We start from the raw sequence: 22433 nt of genomic DNA on the forward strand, positions 1-22433 counted from the left end.
TCGGTGAAACTTACCTGAATCCATTGCCATAATATCCAGGTTTGCACTGACAACAGAATCCCCAGTTACTGTTCACGCAGGACGCTGCCGAATGACACTTGTAACGACCACCATCGGAACAGCTTCTTGGTTCGGTTGGTTCACGCTGTTGGTCCGGTTGCTCCACGTTTCCTTCCGGTGCTAGCGGGCCTACCCGGTATAGCCAAAGTCCTGGCTGGTTGATGTTGGACGATATGGTCAGATGACGTACCTGGGAAAAGACAAACTCGCCATTTTAATGTCGTCCTTAGTGTTTGAAGCTAACCGACACATACATTATCGGTACCGGAACCTGGCAGCGCATACGTCCGATCGTCTTCGGCAGCAAATCCCGCCTGTGCCCTCACATCCGGCAGTCCACTATCACCCGTATCGCCCTGAATCCAGTTAATTCCATCCTCGGGATACAGGAACTGCACAAACGTATCAGCCGCACCCTGTATGATCGCTACCTGGAACGAGTTCAGCACGTCGTTCTTCATGGCGTAGTGCCCGACGTGCTCCCAGGTTGCCACAAACACTTGCTCCGCCTGGAAGTCCACGTGGTTGCTGAAGGCATTGTGCACCAGCATCGTCGTGTGATGGAGCAGCGTTGGATTGCGTGACTTAAAGTACACGATCGTAGCCGTATCGTTCGGCAGGGTTGTGTCCACATTGGCGTAGAACGGTGCGATCAATGGATTTCCGAGCGGGAAGGGTAAGTTCAGGAAGCCTACCAACTCCCCGCCGAACGATAGTATGCCGTTGGTGTTGATCTGGTGGAAAATAGAAGAGACAGTGCCATAAATCATCAAGCGTTTATTCGCTCAACAACGGACTCGATTCATTCGGTACGAAGTAGATGGGTTGTACGCCATCTTATCACCATCTTCAGCTGGTCCATTGTACGGTGTCGCTTCTCTGGAGCGACACACTCGAGTACCGAGGGCATTTATGTAACGCAAACTCGTTATTTTTACCAACCAATTGCTAATGTTGCCCGTATTTATCACCGGCGTTGGAGTGTAGCTGTCCATAAGCTGCTGATAAGAGAAAGGCAGGCGCAACTATGGACGACGGTGTGATGAAGATGATGGTCATCAGATCACACTTTTACTCGGTGCGAAACAATTTCGCTAAACGGTTTCGCGGTTGTACCGGAACGGAATTGTGCGTCAAGGACATACAATTTAAACGTTAACATGTCCGAGAACATACTCATGGGGAAAGTAAGGGTGAGTCTTTTCCCTTTCTTTGATGCCCTACTGCGGATGGCTAGCAATAACTGGGAAAAGTTGGGTTTTCTGATATAAAAAAAACCTGCTGCATCTTCACTTTACAACGCGGATCTACATATGTTACATTTCGAGGAAAGATCAACCATGATCGGTGGTGAATATTTTAACAGCTTCTTTGCCACACTCAACGTTCGCCATTAACGTCTGTTGATAACCCGCCCAGAGTACAGAAGCTCTCTGATTGCTGATTCTTTCCTGCCAACTATATCAACGTCCAAATACCAACCCCGGGACGTGTTTGAAGCAAACGGCGGAGAAACACACTTACGTAAACACGGTCGTATTTTTCATTGTAGAAGTAGGCTGGCATGTCCAGATCCATGTACTGGAACTCTTCATCACCACGGGGCAGCACCTCACTAGCTTCATCCATATAGCTGTAAAGATCGCGAGGATCGACCGCAAGGATGATGGACGGCAACAGCACACCGATCACTAGCAGAAACATCGTCTTCTCACACTTGATAGACATATTGTAATTGTTATAAGGTCGGAAAACTTGTCACACTTGGCACGTTCTGGGCGCGAAAATCTTGTATTCTGAAGGAAGGAATCCGTTAACGGTTAAATCCGTTCGGGAAACATTCAAGATAATCTGGACCCGATTGTTTCACAGACAAGTTGGAACTCTTAGGCACACAAACACACCAATAGACTTCCTACTATTTCCAATCAGTGTTTTTCTAAATCACTTTCGATCTCTTTGTCGTCACCCCGGGGTGCTTATCACTTGTGGACCGCCTCCAGGAGCCTCCTGCAACACAACGCGCACCAGGATCTCGAGAGTTGTCTACAACACCGTTATCAGAAGCAAACAGACAGACACTGTACCTTCATTCATAATCTATCGCACACACTTGGGCTGACGCTTGGAACACCCAGAAACGCACACGCACACAACACAGTTTTTCCAGGACGGCCAATGACTGGCGGGCATCGTTTCGGCCGATGCTAACTAGCGCGACCACACGGCACGACCAAGCACCCAGTAGGAGCAATTCACGTCCGCACCGGGCAAGATTCCGAACAAGACTACTGACGCCGTCTGGATGCTGGATCTCGGCTTCGGCGACCAGCCCGAAGCCCGAAGTTTAATGGATCGCGACTGCGTAGCATCTGGGGACCGGGCGATAGTTACGATTCGTTCCTCGCACGATGATCCTCCCGTGTGAAGAAGCGTGCCGTTTATCAATGTGGCGTTTGCTTTGACTCACCACCGGCAGCCCAACGATCGGTACTGGGTTGGCCAGAATTTGGCCAGCAAAGAATAAAGTGCCTTACGTTACGAAATGTGAAGCATTTACATAACCTATAACAACGCTTTTTTGGTCCACCAACCATCCCGCTTATTTGTAGTCCATTCCGAAATATCAATTAATATCAATTGGTAGTAAATGTTGAGACAACGTGGTTGATTGATGTCGACAATCGGAACCTTGCGGGGAAGAATCCTTGTCATTGTCGGAATTTGGATACTAGTGGGATGGATGTATCAATGTCTATTGACTTGGCGGCTGTTCTACCCTCATGTGCGATTGTCTAGCCAACTGTTGGACACGCACCGCCCTATCCAAAGTCACACTCTTCTACTGGTGACAATTAAAGCTAATAAATATAACTGCGTGTAAACTTCAATTAATATCAAGTGTATATTAATGATCTCGCCCTCCTCTCTCGCTCATTGTCTCCTTTTCCTCTAGATTCCATCTGTCCGACAAGAACACCGAAATGCGTACGATACTGTGCGTGTGACTCGGGAACCGCAATCGCTTAAACGCACAGTATTTCTTCTGATGTTCTTTAGAACGTTTCGTTGGACGAAAAATTGTACCGGAATGTCCACGGTTATGAAACCGAGTGCCGCACATCAATTGAACAGCGGCATCTTCCAGCGGCAAGACAAGTCTCCCCGACCGCGGAAATATGGTGTCAGGGTAAATGAATTTTAATTTATATGAAATTTTTGTTTTTGGAAAGAAGAGGGTGTCTGAGATAATTCTGAAGGTGATCTTCAGCAAAATTCAGTACTTTATATGCAGAGCGAAGCGCGGAAGTGGTGCTGCTGGAAGTAGAGCAGTGCGAAGGGTGCAAAAAGGGACGCACGCACCAGCGCTGACGAAGAGGGATCGACGTTTCTAATTTTGTGAAGAGGCAATTTTCGTGGACATGAATAATTAAAAACATGTGTCTATTTGATGCTCCGCGCACTGCACTGCAATACGCTGCAGCGCACAACGTTGCACATCAGTAATAGTGCGGAAGATGAGTCTTCTAGAGCCTGATGGGAGTGATGTTTATTTATGGTTTTATGTGTTATGCTGTTGCGATGATCTGAGAGGAACCATCGTGGTGCCTTGTGGGGTGGGAAAATTGAAGGGAAAAATGTATGGAAAATGTATGATACGTTGTGGCAAAACGTAGTCTTACCACAACGTATCACTTTGATCATGTGTGTGTTTTAAGCTACCGCGACCGGGTGACGACTGAGCACTCAATTGGTGTTTTCTGATGTTTAGCCTGAGACTCGACAAATAAACCTATTAGAAGCTGTTGTCGGTAAACAGCAATCCGGTACGAATTTTATGAGGATTGCTTACATTGTGTTGTACTGACTGCCTCTTGCCTAACTATGGTGGATGCACCTATGTTTTTGTTGGTGGATTTATGAAACGGAAATAATATGCAAATATTTTCTCACCCGATTTTTCATGGTCCAAATACACCAGACGTAAAGATGTTTACATCTGCATTCTCCCCCAAACGGAGATCACCACACATGCGTGGCAACGTGTTCGTTTCCTCCATGAAATATTAATGTTTGACTGAAACCTGCAATAACGTACGCGTTAAAAGAAAATAGACTAACTTTGGACGGCGATGATAGTGAAAGTGTACTACAAATATCTCAATAGACTTTTAGCGTTACCTTAGCCACGTCTGTCGTTGTAATGAATATCCCCATATTGCCAGGCTTTTTGTTTCAAACCTGGGCAATCGATTGATCTTCTGAACTAGCCACAGAAGGATTGGAAATGGTCCCCCGATTGCGAATTGCTCAACACATCCTATTGATGCGCGCATTCAGCCATTCATTCTAAGTGTCTATCTTCTGCTCAGTGTCCAGAGTTTTCTTCGACGTACGAGCGGAAGTTTTAATTCTTCGGTTCCATGCCGAGAACGATAAACTCACCAGATCTTTGGTCATTTTTTGATGAATTTAACAAGACAGTCACAGTCTTAGTGCGACTGTGAAAAAATAATCTTCTTGGATTATTTCGTCTTATCTATGTGGGTTTAAACAACATTCCCAAAAAAATAATTTCCGATTGCTTTTAGTTTTTTGTATAAATTCTTAGCGATCATTTTATCTCACAGTTGGTCACAGAATAATTGGAATAGATGCTTCGGTAAAGATGTGCTCTCTAAAATTTGTAATGGACGCTGCAGCTGAGATATGGGACTGTCTTTTCTAGATTAATTTTTTTTCTACGGCCACTCTTTTTAATGGTTTGTTTGCTGCTGCGACATAAACTTATTATTTAAAATTTTATTTGAGTATGACGGCTCTACTCAAGAACCAAATATACTGCGGATTTTGTATAACATTGCCGATCTTGTCCAGCATCATCTACAACGTATGGAGGAATGTTTGATTCCTTGTTTCCAACAGATTATCTTGTCTTGATAAACAAAATTGAAGTCCTGTTCGCCCACATTCTAAGTAAAGAACCGAATTGTCTAAAGCTAGATCTGGTTTGAATTTCTCACTCAAGCAGAAATTTCTCACTCTGGAGGGTCCTCAGGTCCTCACTCACCATTTTCCACAACATCGTGTGGAAAAACTATAAAATTGAAAATTATTTTTTAAGCATACAGTGTTGTTTATTTGTATCATTAAAATTAAAATTATTATACGAGAACCTTCTTCAAAAAATAATTTCAAATAGAGTTGCGATCCCGCAACGGAACGGCTATCGTGAATTATGCTAAAACCAAACTGTCATTCTGCTAAAACTCGCCTGCGAAGTCGTAGCAGATAATTTTTAGCAAAGCGGCTGTAATGTATCAACTCTATCTCTCTCGCTCTTACACACACACTCGTACGTTTGACAGCTGGCACAGAAAGCCGCCTCAAAACATCAACAAAACAAATCACAGCATGCTGTTTTTGCGCTCATCGCGCGATGTGCCTTGCTGCAAACCGTTGTAAAGCGAATTTATTGTTAATATTTACTTCTGTTGCGTTTTGTGAACATAAGAACATGTTATAGATGTGTATTGTTAGTTTGTTAATCTCACGCTTCGTTTGTAGTGTATAAACTGTGGCCGGAATGTCGAAACGTTCGGGATATTTTCAGCTGAAGCAACCGCTAGCGTCCAAGAAACCGAAACTCGACATCGAAATCATACCCAGCCAGCAGTACCATCCGGTACAACCCAGCACTTCGAAAGCTACGAAACCTAATGCACCAAATGGTACGCATTTTTCGTTTCCCAAGAAGTTGTTTCTAGCTAAATGTGTTGTGTTTCCGTTCAAGGTGCCGTTAAAAGCTCGGTAGAAAATCTATGGGACGACGACGATGATGACATTATTGTGCTTGCCTCACAAGCCGTCGAAGCGTTCGAGGCGGACATTACGTTCGGCAAGTTCAGTCGGAGCGTAAACTCTAGCACGCAACTTACGACGGAAGTCGTCACGACCGGTCACGGCAGAACCAAAGGTCCGGTCAAGGTACCGGACAAACTGGTGGCAGAACTGTTTGCGGACGGCGAGGATGACTTGTTTTCGGAAAAGTTGGACGATAATTATCGAACCTTTGATAACGCAATCAACGACTACTTCAACAACAACGATGATGACTTCAATCTGGATGAGTTCCGGCAGCAGCAACAGGCACCGCTGGTTGGTGGTAGGCGTGAGTCTGTTCCGGCTAACGATGTTCTCTTCGAGGAAGAGTTTAAAGTACCACCAACACCACCGGTAGTGAAGTTGGAGGAAGAAATGGTGGGAAAACTGATTCCTAAACAAGAAGAAACGCCTTTCATTTCGCGACTAGGGAAGTTCAGGCCAAAAACATCATCCGTACAATCATCTAAAGTTATACCACCTACTCCTACTCCACCACCACCGGCTCCTCAAGCAGTACCATCCGTAACGGCAAAAGTACCGTCCACTCAAAAGCAAGAGCAAGCAAAAGACATTCAGGTAAAATTTCTCACCAAACACGTCGAACAGCTGGTGAAGAAAGTGGACAGCTTGCAGAAGGATTTTAACGAAGCGGTAGAAAAGGTCCAGGTAAAGGATGGTGAAGTTTCCATGTTGCGGTACGAGCTTAAAATGGTCAAAACCACCAACGAGCAGCTACGGTTGGAGAAGATCCGGGAAAAAGAAACGATCCAGAAGGAATGGATCGAAAAAATGAACAATCTCGAGAAAACTATCTCAGCGCAGAAGGTGGAGAACGAATTTAGGGAGATGGAGATAATGAATCTAAAAACGAAGCGTCTTCATGCTTCGCTACGATCTGTGGACGTTCCGTCTACTTCGACAGCGCCGGAACAGGTCACCATAACGGAGGATAGCTTCCTTCTGTCCGATATGATGCCGAGACTTGCGCTCACAGAACAGGTGGACCACCAGCACGAAGCGCTCCATATCGATCCGCTGCTGTTCGTAAATCCAACCGACAGTTCCGCCCAAGGACGCAAGCTGCGAAAATATTCTCGAATCACACGGAACGAGTTTGCGATTGCTGATCAGCTCGTTTTGCTGCAAACCATCCTCTCGCAGTTGCTTGGCGACGCCTCTTCCTATGGTGTTGGGTCGGAAAAGCTACTGATAACGGCGGATAAGTACCCTATCGTAGCCATAGCAACGGAGAAAGCTTTAAACGAGATCGTGCTGTACTGTCAACGGTTGGGACAGCAGAACGAAGCTGAATTAAGGGCTAGTAGCGCATCCGGGCGATCGAGTGAACGAAGCGTACAAGGGCGTCAAAGGAGTAAGATGGAGCTTAGTGCACCGGTCAATATTTTTCAGCAGGAAAAACTATTCGTTGGTGAGCAGGCGATCGTTATACGGCGTTTCCTAGCGCTGGCAGGCTTGTACTGTAGAATATCGGATCAATTGATTGTCGAAGGATTGCTGAAGAAAGGGCTAGTGTCACGGCTGGCGAGTGATATCAAAAAAATTAGCAATGCTGTAAGTTTTTGGGGTAAAGAGTATTTTTAGTGTTTTGCTTAATGAACCTTTCAGGTAGAGTCAAGATTCGACTACCAAAAGATTCGTGAATTTTTGAAAAATCATGATCTTTTCATGATGATTTTCATGATTCACAAAACCGTTAAAGATTCACAAACCTTTGGAATAGAGTTTCAGATTCATTTAGATTCATTAATCAGAATTAGATTCATCCAACACTAGTATTTTTCGTATCAAAATTAAATAATAAATAAATAATTAAATAATGTTTTCTAATTCTAGAGCTTCCTGATCGCACTGCACGGCATGATTACGGGTGCAGCAGCTTTTCTAAATGGGATTAGCTTCCGTTCGACCAGGATCAAACAGTACGGCGAAAATGGTCCCCAGCTGATCGAACTCTTCCGCTCGATCGTACTCTGTCAAACCGATGCACCATCCTCACTAGTCGAGCTGTCCGACTTTCTACGCCGCCTGTCACAAATCACGGGTGGAACCGCAAACAACCTACTAAACCGTCTCTGTATTAGTCATCAACCGGTCGAAAATCAGCCGGCCCGTAGGCAGTATCGATTAAAATCGATCAGCTTTTCCCAGGAAACCTGTACGCTGCAGATGTACGCAGCACTGCTGGAAGCTTCCGTTCGGCAACATGTACCGTACGAAGGATGGCAGTTGAAACCGTTGCTGAAAAACACCGAAAATACAATCCATTTCCTCAGAAATGTGCTGCTGCAACCGGTCGGATGGATAAAATCGTTTTACGATCGAAATGATCCGACCGGGTGCGAACTGTGCCACATCCGGACGGTGGCGGCGTTCGTCGCGCTGCTGCACCGTGTATTGCTGTGCTGGATTCAACGAACGGTGCAGGATGAAGAAGGTGAATTCGCTGTTTTCCGTTGAGGCATAATTTACTAGAAGCAGCAATAATTATTTTATTTATCTTTTCAAATGTAGATGTAAGAAGAATTCAACGAATCTCGCAACACGCGACTCTACTACTGTACGATCTGTTTCAAACCGCGTACCACAAGAAATTGTTACGGCTCGGTGGCCACACGGTACGGTACCGACTGCGCGCAGTGTACAATTGGCTTAAGATGTACGAGAAAGCATTCCACTTCCAGCGCGTTCACAGTGAGTAATTTAATCGAACAGTTTATTTGACGGAATTATTTTAGTAGAATCTCATTTCAAACCCCTTTATTTGTTCCAGGCATCACGCTCGGAATGCTCGATATGCGGCTTCTAATGAGTGATCCGCTACGTGCTTCGCTTGAGACGGAAAGTGAAGAGATGGAGCAGGAAAAGAAGGCGGGTACAAGCGAAGATGATCGTAAGATTGAAAGTAAAGCAATAGTGGGAGAATTGTTTACTGGGTTCTTCGCTACGTACCACAGCAATAATGCTACCCTCTTAGAATAGAGAGGCCACCCGCCATGATTGGGGACGTTAATATTCCTTTTTCCTTTCCGTACATTCGGACGATGACATACTCCCATATCTGTGGCCAGGTTTTGCAAACTTCTTATGTAAATGCTTTGAGGACTTGATCTTACGCAGAAATCCTTTCCAAAGGTTTATGGTTTGAAGTTTCAATTCTAGCGTTGGGTGCCACGAATCCTCCGTCTATGTGCATGAGGGCAGCCAAAAACGACTTCTCATAGCATGACCTGCCCACCAAGATCCTGGAGGGACTAAATCGTTGTAAAACATAGAGATCTTAGTACAGCTTTTCCACATATGGTAGCTATCACTCGAAAATGAAAGAGAGGTTTTTTGAGATTTTTTTTTCAATTATACTACCATGATACCATGAAATCTAAAGCAATTGCAATAAGATTGAATTGGACAACGAATCATCTTTTTAACACTTTGTTAAGTCGTAATTCTGGATCAACCGAATCTTCTAAGATATTATCCATATCGATCGTTTACCAATACCTCCAACATCACGTAAGCGGAATCCCTTTTTGCAGATAAGCATTAGTGTATTTGTGTTTGGAAAAACTTTATTCTTGCTTTAATCGATACATCTCATATCCAGACACATTTATTTACACGAAGATTCGTATTTGTAAGCTATCTGGTCGTCGTCGCGTCGTCGTTGTCGTCACGGTCTGAACGGAAAGCATTTAAAAAACGATTAAATTTGTCCCTTCTCGCTCTTGCTCTCTAGTCCATTAATTTAATTTCTTCAGGCACACCTATCAAACATATCGTTTTTATCGAATCGTACGTAATCTGGTCTGGTTTGTTTTTCTTCTTCTAGTAACTACAAACTATGCAATAATAAATCAACAAACTGTGAGGAATAAAATACATTTAGTTTTTCCCTTTTTGTGACCCCCGAGTTTCGTCGGGGTTTTTGTTCACAGCTACTTCTTCCCCGATTCCCAGCGCGTTTTAAAATAGGACAACAAAGCAACACCAACAAGGAACCAATCGAACGGCGAATTGTGTGCCAGTTGTCCTCATCTCCATCTCCAGGTGTAAGGCTTATTCAGCTTTGGTTTATACCAATGTCCCCTAGCTAATAAGTTGCCTCCAGCCATTACGAGCTGGAAATAATATATGAAAATCCCACCCCAAATCACCCAACTAACCCTCACCGTCGCGTGTCTAGATCGGTTTGTAGAGCAGTGTGGTAACGTATTTCTTCCGATAGCGATGTGTCGCACTCAGCACCATTACACCATCCTTGATCGAAAGGGCGTACAGGTGGTTCAACATGACGTGGTTCGGTTCGGGAAGAAGTGTTGGTTCGCACTGTGGAGGGGAAGGAAGGTTTTCATTAGCAATTTGCGGCTAAATTTGAATCCTCTCTCCCTGATCCCTTACCGATAGTGGTGTGTCCTTGTTGAGAATAACCTGCAGCAGATGGGGCGGCAGTATAGGTGGTCCCGATTCCTTACCCCACGGTCTGGCAGTCGGTATATCTTGGCCCCAGTCTTTCGATTCATCCTTGCCCGTATCTTCACTGTCCTTGGCTAGCGCTTGAAATACTTCAAAGTCGGACTGACGCACGGTAACGAGGTTGTTCGTGAAGCCAGAATCATTTTCAACATTTTTCTACAGGAAGAAACAATAGAAAGAGTTTAGTTCCGGAACGCTTCGAATGGCCTTCATCAGGAGTGGTACCCGACACTTACCAGCTTCGGATCATGCTTCCATTCGCCATCGACCAGAAACTTATACTGGTGGTCCCCTTCCGGGATGTTGATAATGGTGACAAAATCCGCGTGCGATTTCACCATCGGCAGTACCTTCCACTGCGAGAACGTTCCACTGATAAATACCTGCTTGCCACCACCGTCCCACTTGAACACGGTCGGAAGGGTGGTCGATTGCGGTTCTTCCCCTTCCCCAGGTCCACCCGGACCAACACCCGCCCCTCCAACTCCTGCTGGCATGTCGGACGGTGTAGTACCCTCTGACATGGTGCTGGACCGCTTTCTTGGTTCGCGGGTAAATTCCGGATCCGGTACGGACTTGGAATAACCGTACGGTTCTACCTCTTCCTCGGTTGGGTACGGATATCCGTGCATGTTGTGCGGTTTCCGGTCGAACACAAACGCCTGATCGTCCTTCATCGGTGAGCCAGGTATTGGATCATTTGATCCGGATTTATGACGCTCGCGGGGTAAATTACTTCCTGCGTTACCCATAGCACGGGAAAAAGGTCGGTTCCCTACCAAAGGAAGCAGGCGATTCAACAAAAAAAAGGGGCAGATATTTTCCTCGCTTCAACAGGGAATAAAGTAAACAGTAGCTCGGGGGAGGAAAATTTTACACACTAGGCTCTCCGCCTTGTACTGGTGACGATAGTTTCTGCCTTTCTTTTCTTTTGCGTGTTTTGCGTATTTTGATCGAGAGTGTTTTTGTGCCTGTAAGCAGCAATTGACAGCTGTCATCGCGATGGGCAGCTGAAAGCACGTACGCAGCCAAACTTGGCCGTGGCTCTCAACCCAACAGACAATTTTATGGCGTATGAGGCTAGAACTAGTGCGCACCAAAATGCTACCCCGAGCCGTGGTCAGAATTCGTGCGGACGTGTGGATTGTGCAAATTATAGAAATTTTATCACGGATCTAACTGATAGAATTACAGCTCCTGCCCTTTGGCTGCATCTGTCAAATCCAATGTAAAACTTTGAAATGACCATGCGAAAAAATCGGAATAATGGAGCTGTGGCACAGGATCAAGGGCAACACATTGACCCTGTTACTGAACCATGGCTGAGAAGGAGTAGTAACATCCTGAGGAAAAAAAAAAACTACAGCTCTTGAAGGAAATCGTCAATATCCATGTTCAAATTCTAACTATATTTTCTATTAACTATTTTAGTCGTTATTGACCAGACTTTGAAGTCACACACTTTGACACACTGTTTAACCTTGGTAACATGTACTGCGCTTTGCATACATCCTGGCGTTTTCCGCATAGAGATGAACAAATTTTGCTAGAGGAGCTTCTCGAGTGTTTTACCATCTTACCGATTCTTTTGTTGTCACAACTGAACCGACGGCAGTTATCACATCCACATCTTGATGTAAAGAAGATGTAATCCCGACATCGGTGACTGTTTTACATTTCAGATTCGTTCACGCTGTCAAAATTGAACCAACACTAGAAGAATATGATGAAGAAGCAGATCTGACCGGTCTGCACGCCATGAATCCAACCCAATGGACCTATTTTGTATCAAATAGGTTTCAAACTTTGCTAAATGTATGCAGTTTAGAACGAAATGGCTCTCCTATTGACAAAATTGCCTGAATAACTACTACTAAGGGATTTTTCCGTACAAGTTTGTCCTAATAGTGCCTTAGTTGGTAGATTTTATCAATAGGGCCGGACAATCGCTATAATTGTCTGTTGGGAAGATGACGGAAACTTTCGATTTAATCTACCAGATGGTGCTATCGTGTAAAAGCACGTGCTGATGTGTGTGTGCGTGCTTGTGGGAGATTGTCAGCTGTCACAATGGTACGCACAGCCCCAAAACAAAACAAACGGAATCGGTTTTTGCATCCTGCGCATTACCTTTGTGAGTGAGTTTTTCGGATTTTTAATTTTTTTTCGCGGTTTAATGCGTGCCTGATTGTAAGGAGATTTTTCCCAAAGTCCCCCCTGGCCGAATGTGGTTACCATTAGGATGAAAGTCACAGTGAAAAGTAAGTAAAACCCATCCCGTTTGCAGCTTGGTACGGTGCGTGAAGAACAGCTGAACGTGAAGGGTCACGCGCATCCCGGCTGCCAGTATGGAAAAGCGTGCTCTCTTGCATTTGTATAGGGAAAACTGTCATTCGGAAAAATTGGCTCGATTGGCGTGTGTGTGTGTGTGTACGCGGCCCGTAGAAGCTGTAGGGTCAGCTTTTGTGTTTATCGATTTTCCGTTCCGCAGTTGGTGCGGTCACTTGCGTCACGCATTTCTCGTGTGTTTTTGTGCCAATTGGTGACTATAATGTTTCCCTTCTACGCCACTTTGTTCCGTTTCCGGTAGGTTGGATGGGTGTCGCTGTCTGGAAATGGTTGGCCAACGATGACAACTGCGGCATCTGCCGTATGGCGTTCGAGGGCTGCTGTCCGGATTGTGCCCTGCCCGGTGACGATTGTCCGCTCGTGTGGGGTGCCTGCTCGCACTGCTTCCACATGCACTGCATCGTAAAGTGGCTCAACTCGCAGGCCAACCAGCAGTGCCCGATGTGCCGGCAGGCGTGGAAATTTAACGACAAGTAGTTGCCCCGGGGGAAGGTGGCAACGTTGATGAGCGTCGGATGATAATATTCATAATCCCCCCCCGAAAGATAAAAGTAATGATCGCACGGACTAGTTTTGTAAGTAACATGTGTGTGGTTGTCTAATCAGCAAACCACAGCGTACCGGACAGTAGGAATAGCGCTGGAAAAAGGAAAGTGTTCAATAATAAGCATTACGGTAGGCAAGTGTGCAGTGTGTGGAAGCTCGATATTGGCCATATAGAATAGAATCCCGTGTCTGGTGCGTTTGTTGCCGTTCCCTGGTGCTGAAGTGCAGAAAAAGTGCTGGTAGCAAACATCAGAAGGTTTTAGGAAACACCAGAAGTGTTAAGCATTGGTGTAGTGGTACGGTTAAATATTCTCTAATATCCGCATCGTGTCCTGCGCCCTTTCCTAGCAGTACTTCCTGCCGACATCAGCAGCAAGGATTTCCTAAGGTAAGAACATTTTTATTCTATTTATTGAATTAAAAAATTGCTACATTTTGAATTTATTGTTGGTTTGAAATACGAAGAGTAAAGAATTTGCAATTAATTTTGTTTGTCAGACCCACTTATTACACAACAACACCACAATTGCAGCTGCATACCTTAAGTGCAATGCAACAGACAAGAGCTAATGCGAATTTTCACTAAACGACAAGTGTACGCGACTACACGCCCGAGTCAGACGAAACTAGGCACCCAAGAGGGTGCGCCCGTTATCTACCGGCCTCTTCGTGGTTGTTTTAAAAATAACAAAGAATGTGCATTTTGTACTGCTTCATCACATTGTGATGCATTTAAGTGCACTAGGACAATCTCTATATCGTTAGATCTACACTAATTTTTTTTATTTTCGGAGCAATTTGATCCGATTCTTCCTATTCGCTAGTCTTAAGGAAGCAAACCATGCGCCGCATAAGCGCTTTAATTAATCTAAAACACTCTTCTCGTGCAATTAGTTTTATTTATCGAGCCATAATGCTGCCTGCGCCCTCCTTGGAAAGGAATGCGGCAAAATAAATAATTTAACCACCCCTTTTGGTCGCCTGTGCTGTATCAACAAAATTGCATATGGTGGCATAAAAATCGTTACTTCCTTTCTTCCTTCCCTATATTGTTTTGAACGGTTTGGTGTTAAAAAGAGTTGCAATATATCGTAAAGCTTTGTGTCGGATTTGTTGGTTTACAGGTTTTTTGTTGTGTTACATTTCCTATCAGCCAATTAGGTGGTTGCGTGTGTGTAAGTGCATTTATTTGCCCATATTCAGGCAGCTATTGGTGTGAATAATGATGGCCCAATAAAATTGTTCATTGAAGCTTTACTTCGGCACACTCTCGCTGGCATGTGAATTGCAAACATTTGCAACACGATTTGCGGTGTTATTAAGGTATTTAAACATATGTTGAATCGGATTCAATGTTTACAACTTTTAAATGAATGGTTGTTATTAGTTTCTTGACCACCTTGATAACGTTAGACATATCAAGAACACCTCAAACCCCGGTAGGCAGCATTTGTAGTCGATGAAAGAAATTCTTTTGCAATTTTTTTTTGAAAAATTTTATAAAATTTCACTGGATAATTTCGTTCCAAGATGAAGTTATTTGTGTTTCCTGTTTCCCTATAAAACAGAGATCTTAAATGCAGGGTTCCGAGCTAGTAAGGGCCCGGAATGCATAAAGGAATTTACCTCCTGGTCAGCAGATTCAATGTGATAAGGGGCCCCTTCTTCCATTCTACTCAAGACATTCTAGGGTGTAAATCCAAAACTTGTTGAAACCTGTGTACTCCAAATATGACGAAAATCGCATAGACGTGTCTTAGGGTGAGACTTTCTGGACAGCGGAATTAGTAGTAAAACTTGGAAATCTTTTTGAGATGTTCAAATTAAAAGACTTAACAAACTGTGGCATGCCTTTGGCCAGCTGAAGTGATAGCAATGTTGTGTCTGCCAGTAAGATGAATAACTGCCACAAATCGTGGCAAATTCAACACGGTGCTCTCATCTAACAATTTTCCTCATGGTAGTAAGACTGTTTTGGTGTGTTTATTGCTCTTTCTTTTACACAAATAATCGATACGTCTTCATATTTATAAACTCAAAATAGAACCAAAAAACCAGTTAGATAACCATCGAATCAAAAAGAAGATTGACGTTTGGTGACGTGCTGGCCAAAAGGAAAGATCGGTGTAAGGGGACTGCGCTATTTGTCGTCGGGTTCGATAAAAGTTAACATCAAACCAAAACCGCCGAGACTGGATCGAGTTTTTTTTTGGGTCTTTTTATAGTAACACCCTCGACATCCGGCACTACAAAACACTGGATCTTGCTGTTACGAGTACGATCAGCAACGGTCAGCCAGAGATATCCCGTCAGCACAGAACTACAGCTGGTGGACAGATGGTGGAGAAGAAACGATCCACAGCTCGCGGACTAGATGAAAGACACCAAGCTACTAAAGGTCACCCGAGCGCGTAAATACGATTTGTTTAGCGTCTTGTGGCGTATGAAAACAGGAAACCTTAATGTCTTTCTGTCTGACAGTTACTTACACTCGGTGCGAGATCCGAATTCCGACATTTGGGCCGTATGTTTATTAAGAGTTTTATTTTAGGAAATCGCATTCTATCGGTCGCGTGCCGTATGCGTTATTGTTAATGTGATGGTGAAGTCGTCCCGCGGAACGGTGTCACTGATTTGCATAACTTCACCCATCCCCAAAGCCAACCGACGAAGCGAACGTACATTTGCGGCACCGAAAATGAATGAACCCGCTGCGTCGGGTTTGACACGTTCTTTATCATATTTCAAAAGGCCCTTTGGGGGGGGGGAGCAGCCTGACGACTGTTATGCTTTACAAGGCGCCAAAGAATGAAGCGACGGCTGCTTTACGGGGTGGCCTCAATATTAGTCGCTCTATTATGGAATGGTTTGTACTAATTTTCCCTCCCTGTTTAAAAAGGGAGCATGTCTGGTAGTTGGAAGAGAGCCCAATAGCCAAAGAAACATATAACGTGTAGGTGTCTTGCTTTATCGTTTTTGCTGCTTTTCCTGTGAAGAAGTCAAAGAAATGACTGTCCGTTTAACATAAACTTTTGCTAACGTAGAACTGGCTTCTAACAGCACCACAGCACCACACCCCTTTTCCAGCGAAGTGAAGGAAATATTATCGTAATAGAATTATGAGTATCATATTTTTAGAACATTAACCATCGCAAATGGAGAGCCGGCTCGTCGGAAAGGTGTACCGCGTTTGCCGCTTCTGCACAGGGCAATGCGAAATTAAATAACACCACAACTCCTTTTGGTCGTGTGTGTGTTTGTGGGTGGGTGTGCGGTGGTAATGAGATTTGCCTTTCGATGCCGGAAGGCAAACTTTGGCAGAAGGAAAGGCTACGACGTGCGTACGCGTGTGGTTTCTGGACACTATGACAAATTGTTCGCCCGCAGCGAAACGATTTATCGACAAGTAATTCAATTACGCTCGGCTAACACCGGTCGATCCTTAAGGCAGTGCGTACTGTTCTCTTACAACAGGGTGTCGGTTGTTTGGAAAATGAAAATGGCGAAAAAATGGGAAGTACTGTTGAAAGCGATATATACGATGAGCGAGCGCGTGTTCGAGGTGGTGTATCGTGAGACAATGCATTAATCAAAGCCAAACTAAAGGTGTTTGTGTGTGGTCAGTAAGGAAAGATGGGTGGGTTTAGAGTGATGATGCTTATTAGCGCCGGGATGGGCAAAATTCAATAGTTTTGAATGCTGAAAAAGTTGCCGCAGATCACGAGGTTTTTGAACTTCTTTTTGGCGTAACGACCTCTTAGGTCATGCCGGCCATCGAAATGGCTTTCTAGACTGCCGATACCACGTAGTTGATTAGTCAGTCCTCACTACGGGGGGACTATAGATCACTATTATGGATAGTAAAATGGCAGAGATCAAGTCTGGAAAAATTCTCGTAGAGTAGACGAACTTCGACAGCACACAGATTCCATGAAACTTTTCATGTCGGATTTTAGTCTCAATCTAGTCTAGTCTTGAACATTCTTTCCACTCTTGAAAGCTCTTCTGATCTACTGATCTCTTCGTCTATTCGGATTTCAAAGGCTCTAGAAAGATGCAAGAGTTGTTGCTAATTCTCAACAAATAATAGAAGTAGAAGGATGACTTAATATGATAAAATGAACTCTACTGCAATCTTCAGACTCATTAGAATGATCATGGAGTACGTTCTCGACCCTTTGCTATCAACGTGAGATGTTTAGTTTGGAAGACACAACCAAAGACTTTCCTCTGGATCCTCTTCTTCTTAGCGCAACGACCTACTGGGCCACGTCGGCCATCGAATGGCTAACTAGACTAGACAATACCACGTAGTTGGAGAGTCAGTCCTCACTACGGGGGGACGGTCTGGATGGGATTTGAACCCCGGTCCTGCCTTTTGAAGACCTGCACCGTTGTCCTCTTTAAAAAAGAGTATTTCTAAGATATCAGATTTGGAGTCGGAGACAAGTTCTTCATCTTCTGCTTGGCTTAGAGACCTTCGAGGTCGTATCGCTTGTCTAATGATATATCAAACTAGCTTATACTACGTTGATAGGTGGTCAGACCTAACTACGAAAGAACGGTTCAGATAGGTTTTGCTTTCCGGTCCTACCTCAGCCAACGTACCGCCGATAGTAGCTTCAGATGGTGTATGTCATCCAATATGGTGGCGTATGGCGGTAGCCTAAACAATATGATTTCGAAATTTGTTCAAAATCAGCACAATTGTACCTAATAAAATAATGCATTTTTTTTATTCCAGCTACAATCTAACTCGTTTATTTTCCAATTACATAAACTTTTTCACATTCATTTACATCATTGGCCACCTAATCTTATCCCAGCTCATCGAATCAAAATATGTTTCCTTAGAGGTATATTAATTTTGCATTAGAACTGTCAACAGAGGCGGAGATAGATTTCTCTTTCTCCGGCCCTAGGCTTCTTAATAGTACGGGTGGCGCTATTTTTAGTCTTGACAGCATCTCTTCCACACCGCTCCCACCATTTCCCGCCAACAGATCTGACAGTCAATTTATTATCGCTAGAGACCCGGCTACGGGAAAGATCCGGGAGCGTTGAGGAAGTCTTTTTTTTTGCGTGTTCGCGTAGATTGAAAAGGAAAACGGAACTCCCTTGTAACCCCACGTGGCTAGATGTGGCGTGCGATTTCCATGTGAACGATATGGCTGCCGAGTGTGTCAAGTCGATGGATAGATAAATTACGTTACCATCTCTTTCGTCTGGAGGTCCTGCCACAGTGACATACACACACGCCCATCCCTCCCGCGGGGAGGGCGGAAAAAAGTGCGTTCGGCGTGTTATCATCATGGGGCGCAGCACGACGATGGAAAGGGAGAATTAGTTGCATTTAACTGCAAGCACAGCAGGAAAAGTGTGTGCCCGATAGATGGCGATAAATTAAATGCGTGAGCTAATCGTTGCATTACGCCTCATTCAGAGATGGAACTGGCATGTAAAATCGTAACTACATCTGCCCATTAGTTGATCGGGTTCGCAACAGGAGGCCATGTTGATAACCTTTCCATTTCGCATGCACAGAACCATTTTCACCGGAATCGAATCGCAAGGAGATTATCCTCCCGCATGTACTCGGTCAGAAGTAGTTAACTGCAGCAAATCGATCGTGGGTCGGCTTGGTCGACATTCGATACTGGCGCACGACGTAATGCGCATTACGGAAGGGGTCGTTCGATTGGAGCAGGGTAAAACACGTGTCCCGGCGGGCTACTGTATCCGAATAGGTCAATTGACGCGGGTGCGTTGCGTTCCCGTTCGGTCGGAAGCGGTCTAATCGATTTGCTAAAACGGTGCAATAAAGGTCGCTGTTGGAGGGTCCCGGATTTGGTAACAGTAGATGCGTACGCTGTAGAAAGTATCCGCTTTGCATTTAATCTTTATCGTTCTTTCGTGTGCCCGTATCTACGCCCGAAGGAATTAGGTCCAAAATTAGCTGGGTGTTGGCAGTTTATTGCACGCTAAATACGATTACATCAGCTTGGCTATTGTATGTATCTATTCATCGGCATCGGGCGACAGAAATTCGAACTTATTTGTGAAGCTTTTAAGATAACATCGGCGGGTCGTAGAAACGTGATGCGTAAGATACCGTTCGATTAGATAGGGTGAGGATGGAAGGTGATTTATTGTACAATTTTATTGCTTTTGGGTTGTAAATCATTACGAAGTGCAGCAGACTTCCTTCTGGAGCGATATGTGCATGACCTTGTAGCAGTTATGAGCTTGTGTGTGTGTTTATTTACCCCTAGTTGTGGAGTATTGATGAGGAGAAATATCTTGTCCTGGTGCATTCTTGTTCTCTTTTGACGATAGGTATGGAACCCTTCTTGAAGGAGAAAAACATTCTGAACGTAGGATGCGTTACCATAAGTTATGTTGGTTTTGGCTTTTGACATGCGTGAGTTTCTTGGTTTTCAAGTGGACGCTGTCCTGGAGGATATGCTTTGATGGATTTGGCTTCCGAATTTAAGAGAATGTTTAAATATTTTTGTAAACGAAACAGCGTTTTTGTTTATTATTTTTTAAAGAAGCAACTGGGTATGTTTTTCTACGTCAGGCAAAAACGCACAAGAACTGACGATCCCTGTTTTTTTTTTCTTTATCTTCGACCCTCGAATGCATTGTTGCACTCTCATCACACTAACGGCTGCATTAACGTTCTCCGCTGTGCATAGATCACGATGACGATGATGGTAATGATGATGCCAGATGTTGGTGGTGGTGGTGGTGTAGCGCCCGTGTTAGCAGGGTTCCTCATAGCTTTGGTGGGGTTGGAATGTAACAGACTCAAACTGTCTGTCTGTATTTTATTATTTATGGAAACGGACAGTATAATTTTTGAATCTAGATTAATTGCTGTTTTAAATGGATAGGGTTAGAAAATTTACCATTGACTGCTCTCCAAATGATTTTGTTTTTGTTACTTAAACTGCCAGTATTTAAAATCCTGTTTTTATAGAATTTGAGTTTGCAAGGGAAATATATACTTTTGAAGAAAAAACTCAGTTTAGACCCTTGTCGGTCCTACATTAAATAAAGATGTGAGAATTGTCTCTTTTCAAAAATTTATTTCTCAGCTGTGATATTATTATCACTAGCAGTCCTAATGAGGATGAGACTGGGCGATGTCCTCATGGATTATCACTTTTTTTCCATTACCATTTGTAGTCTTATTGTCTAATAACAGTATCATATTGACGATTGTTAAACGGAACATTCTGGTAAGCAATTTAAATATTTTCTTCGATTGATTTAAACATTTCGATTTAAAATAAATAAAACGAATGCATACATAATTTTGGTTCAAGTCTGCATCTACTCATTTGGACGACAAAAGAGATCGGAGGATGATTTCGCGAATTGATTCATTTTATTATATCGATTAATAAATAAATTGTCCATAAACGTTGTACAAGCTGCCCTGTAAAATATTCCACTATTTCACTAGATAATGATGATTGAAATCCAAAAGTTTAAATCTAAAATAATAATGAAATACTATCGACCGTTTCTACTCGCGTTCGAAAACCCCTGCTTCAACGCTCACTGGGCGTACACGTACTGGCCCTTTCTCGCTTGTGTTGGTGATCGCTGAACGCATCAAGCACACCCACCATCTCAAACACACTGCATAGGCCCCGTGTTCGCGCTTGTTCGAGGTGCGTTCGTCAATTCGCGGTTGGCTTTGTCCGTGTACGGTGGTTGGTCGTTGGTCGAGTTTTCATGCAGACATCGCGATAGAACCGTCCGCTATAAGGTCGTCAAAAGGGCCAACAGTTGTGCGCTTTTTTGTGTGTGGTTTTTTGTTTTTTTTTTTACGGTGGGGTTATATGCAGTGCATGTGGTATTGTTTTTTTATTTGTTCTATGTTTCGCGATCGTTTGAGGCGGGTTGTTATGTTGGAGAAATGCATGTTCAAACGGGGAAAAAATGTTCAAACCCAAGCGGCTCGACAAAATAATAGTTTTGGAAGAAGTGGTGATTCGCTGTGCTGATAGGAAATTTTTTCTTGTGTGCCACCGGCAGAGGTTTGCTGCTTAAAACTACTCCAACGTTCGACGCACGTACCTCAAACCTGTACAATCATTGCGTTACCATATATGGGGCAGATAGTGTTTAATTAGAGTAGTGGCGATTTGTGTCCCATGTGACGATGACGATATCAAATGCGTTCTAGCAGACGTTTTTGGGTCTTGTGTCCGTGTCTTGAAGTACGCGAAACCGTAGTCCGTGTGTACGATAATGCGACAGGTGTTGTGTGGCTGTGTGCTGATGTGCTGATGTGCATTATCTTAAGTTCCTAAACTGCAAAACCCTTCGCAGGTTTGGCAGGTGTCTTGCATCGTAAAGCAATGTCGAGAAGTGAGCTGTTGAATGGTTTCTCGCGGGATTGTTCGCAACGCCATGGTTTCGTAGTCGTCAGCCTCGTAGGGTTCTCCTTTACCTTCTTTCCAGTTTTCTCTCAGTGCGCCTCCCTTCTGGGGTCCGGGAAAGTAGGCCGCATTCGAGTGCAGTGTGAGTGAGTTTGGTGTATGTATGTCAAGCACGCGGTGGAAGTGGCCCCCCGAAAAAAAAAACCGGCGGGACCCTCGAGCGTTCCTCGAGATTGAAAGTGAGCGCAGCTGTTGGGATGTTGAAGGCAAGATCACCGCCTGTGCAGGGGGGCCTGATGTCTCTCTTTGTGAAGGTTCTAATCAAACCGGCCCGCGTGTGTGTGCGTGTGTTGGAGATGTCACGTTGAGTTTCAGCCGAGGCGATATTGATATCTGGCCGCAGTTCTAACCCGCTTAAACGTGCCCCGCCTGGAATTGGTGGAATGCTTGACGAGCTTAGTCAGCGGAATATACGCAAAACGCGTCAACGTTAGGCTCGGGATTGACAGTGAAGTGCCGTTTGATTAGCAGGTCGTGTAGGTGCACTAGGGGAGGGTTTGATGTGCGTCGTGTTCTTGATGATAAATCGCCAGAAAGGGCAGGGGAGGATTGGAATGGGGAGATAATGCGAATGTTTATTGAGGTGTGATGAATGTTAACGAGCCATTATTTTGTTCTCCCTGTGTAGAGTGAATTTAGTGAATA

At 44.2% G+C, this 22433-nt stretch overlaps 5 protein-coding genes across 6 annotated transcripts in view; 2 read left to right on the top strand and 3 right to left on the bottom strand.

Annotated features, from left to right (window-relative positions):
- The window catches only part of LOC126563935 (probable phospholipid-transporting ATPase IIA), a 415461-nt gene that overhangs the window by 112931 nt on the left and 280097 nt on the right, over positions 1 to 22433 (bottom strand). The window lies entirely within an intron of this gene.
- The window catches only part of LOC126563874 (nidogen), a 251705-nt gene that overhangs the window by 3618 nt on the left and 225654 nt on the right, over positions 1 to 22433 (bottom strand). Inside the window, exons 2-4 of one of the 2 annotated variants that reach the window (XM_050220655.1) lie at positions 1585 to 1770; positions 315 to 794; positions 15 to 250 (exon numbers count right to left, since the gene is read on the bottom strand). In XM_050220655.1, the coding sequence (XP_050076612.1) occupies positions 15 to 250; positions 315 to 794; positions 1585 to 1764 (896 nt within the window). In that variant the 5' untranslated portion in view covers positions 1765 to 1770. Of the gene's footprint in view, positions 1 to 14; positions 251 to 314; positions 795 to 1584; positions 1789 to 22433 lie in introns of those variants that run through there. The other variant, XM_050220654.1, reaches the window with a different exon arrangement.
- On the top strand, positions 5626 to 8946 carry LOC126565804 (uncharacterized). Its single transcript, XM_050223014.1, has 5 exons — positions 5626 to 5792; positions 5855 to 7518; positions 7801 to 8401; positions 8479 to 8658; positions 8738 to 8946. Exons 1-5 carry the CDS (start codon positions 5648 to 5650, stop codon positions 8944 to 8946), a joined length of 2799 nt encoding a protein of 932 aa, XP_050078971.1. The 5' UTR covers positions 5626 to 5647.
- LOC126565144 (5'-AMP-activated protein kinase subunit beta-2) lies at positions 10133 to 11194 on the bottom strand. The gene is made up of 3 exons (XM_050222292.1): positions 10674 to 11194; positions 10363 to 10593; positions 10133 to 10290 (listed from the first exon to the last, which is right to left on the bottom strand). Exons 1-3 carry the CDS (start codon positions 11187 to 11189, stop codon positions 10144 to 10146), a joined length of 894 nt encoding a protein of 297 aa, XP_050078249.1. The 5' UTR covers positions 11190 to 11194; the 3' UTR covers positions 10133 to 10143.
- Positions 12603 to 13269, top strand: LOC126565708 (anaphase-promoting complex subunit 11). The gene is made up of 2 exons (XM_050222912.1): positions 12603 to 12698; positions 13028 to 13269. Exons 1-2 carry the CDS (start codon positions 12680 to 12682, stop codon positions 13261 to 13263), a joined length of 255 nt encoding a protein of 84 aa, XP_050078869.1. The 5' UTR covers positions 12603 to 12679; the 3' UTR covers positions 13264 to 13269.

This window comes from Anopheles maculipalpis, chromosome 3RL (assembly GCF_943734695.1).
Source record: "Anopheles maculipalpis chromosome 3RL, idAnoMacuDA_375_x, whole genome shotgun sequence".
NCBI classification, from domain to species: Eukaryota; Metazoa; Arthropoda; class Insecta; order Diptera; family Culicidae; genus Anopheles; species Anopheles maculipalpis.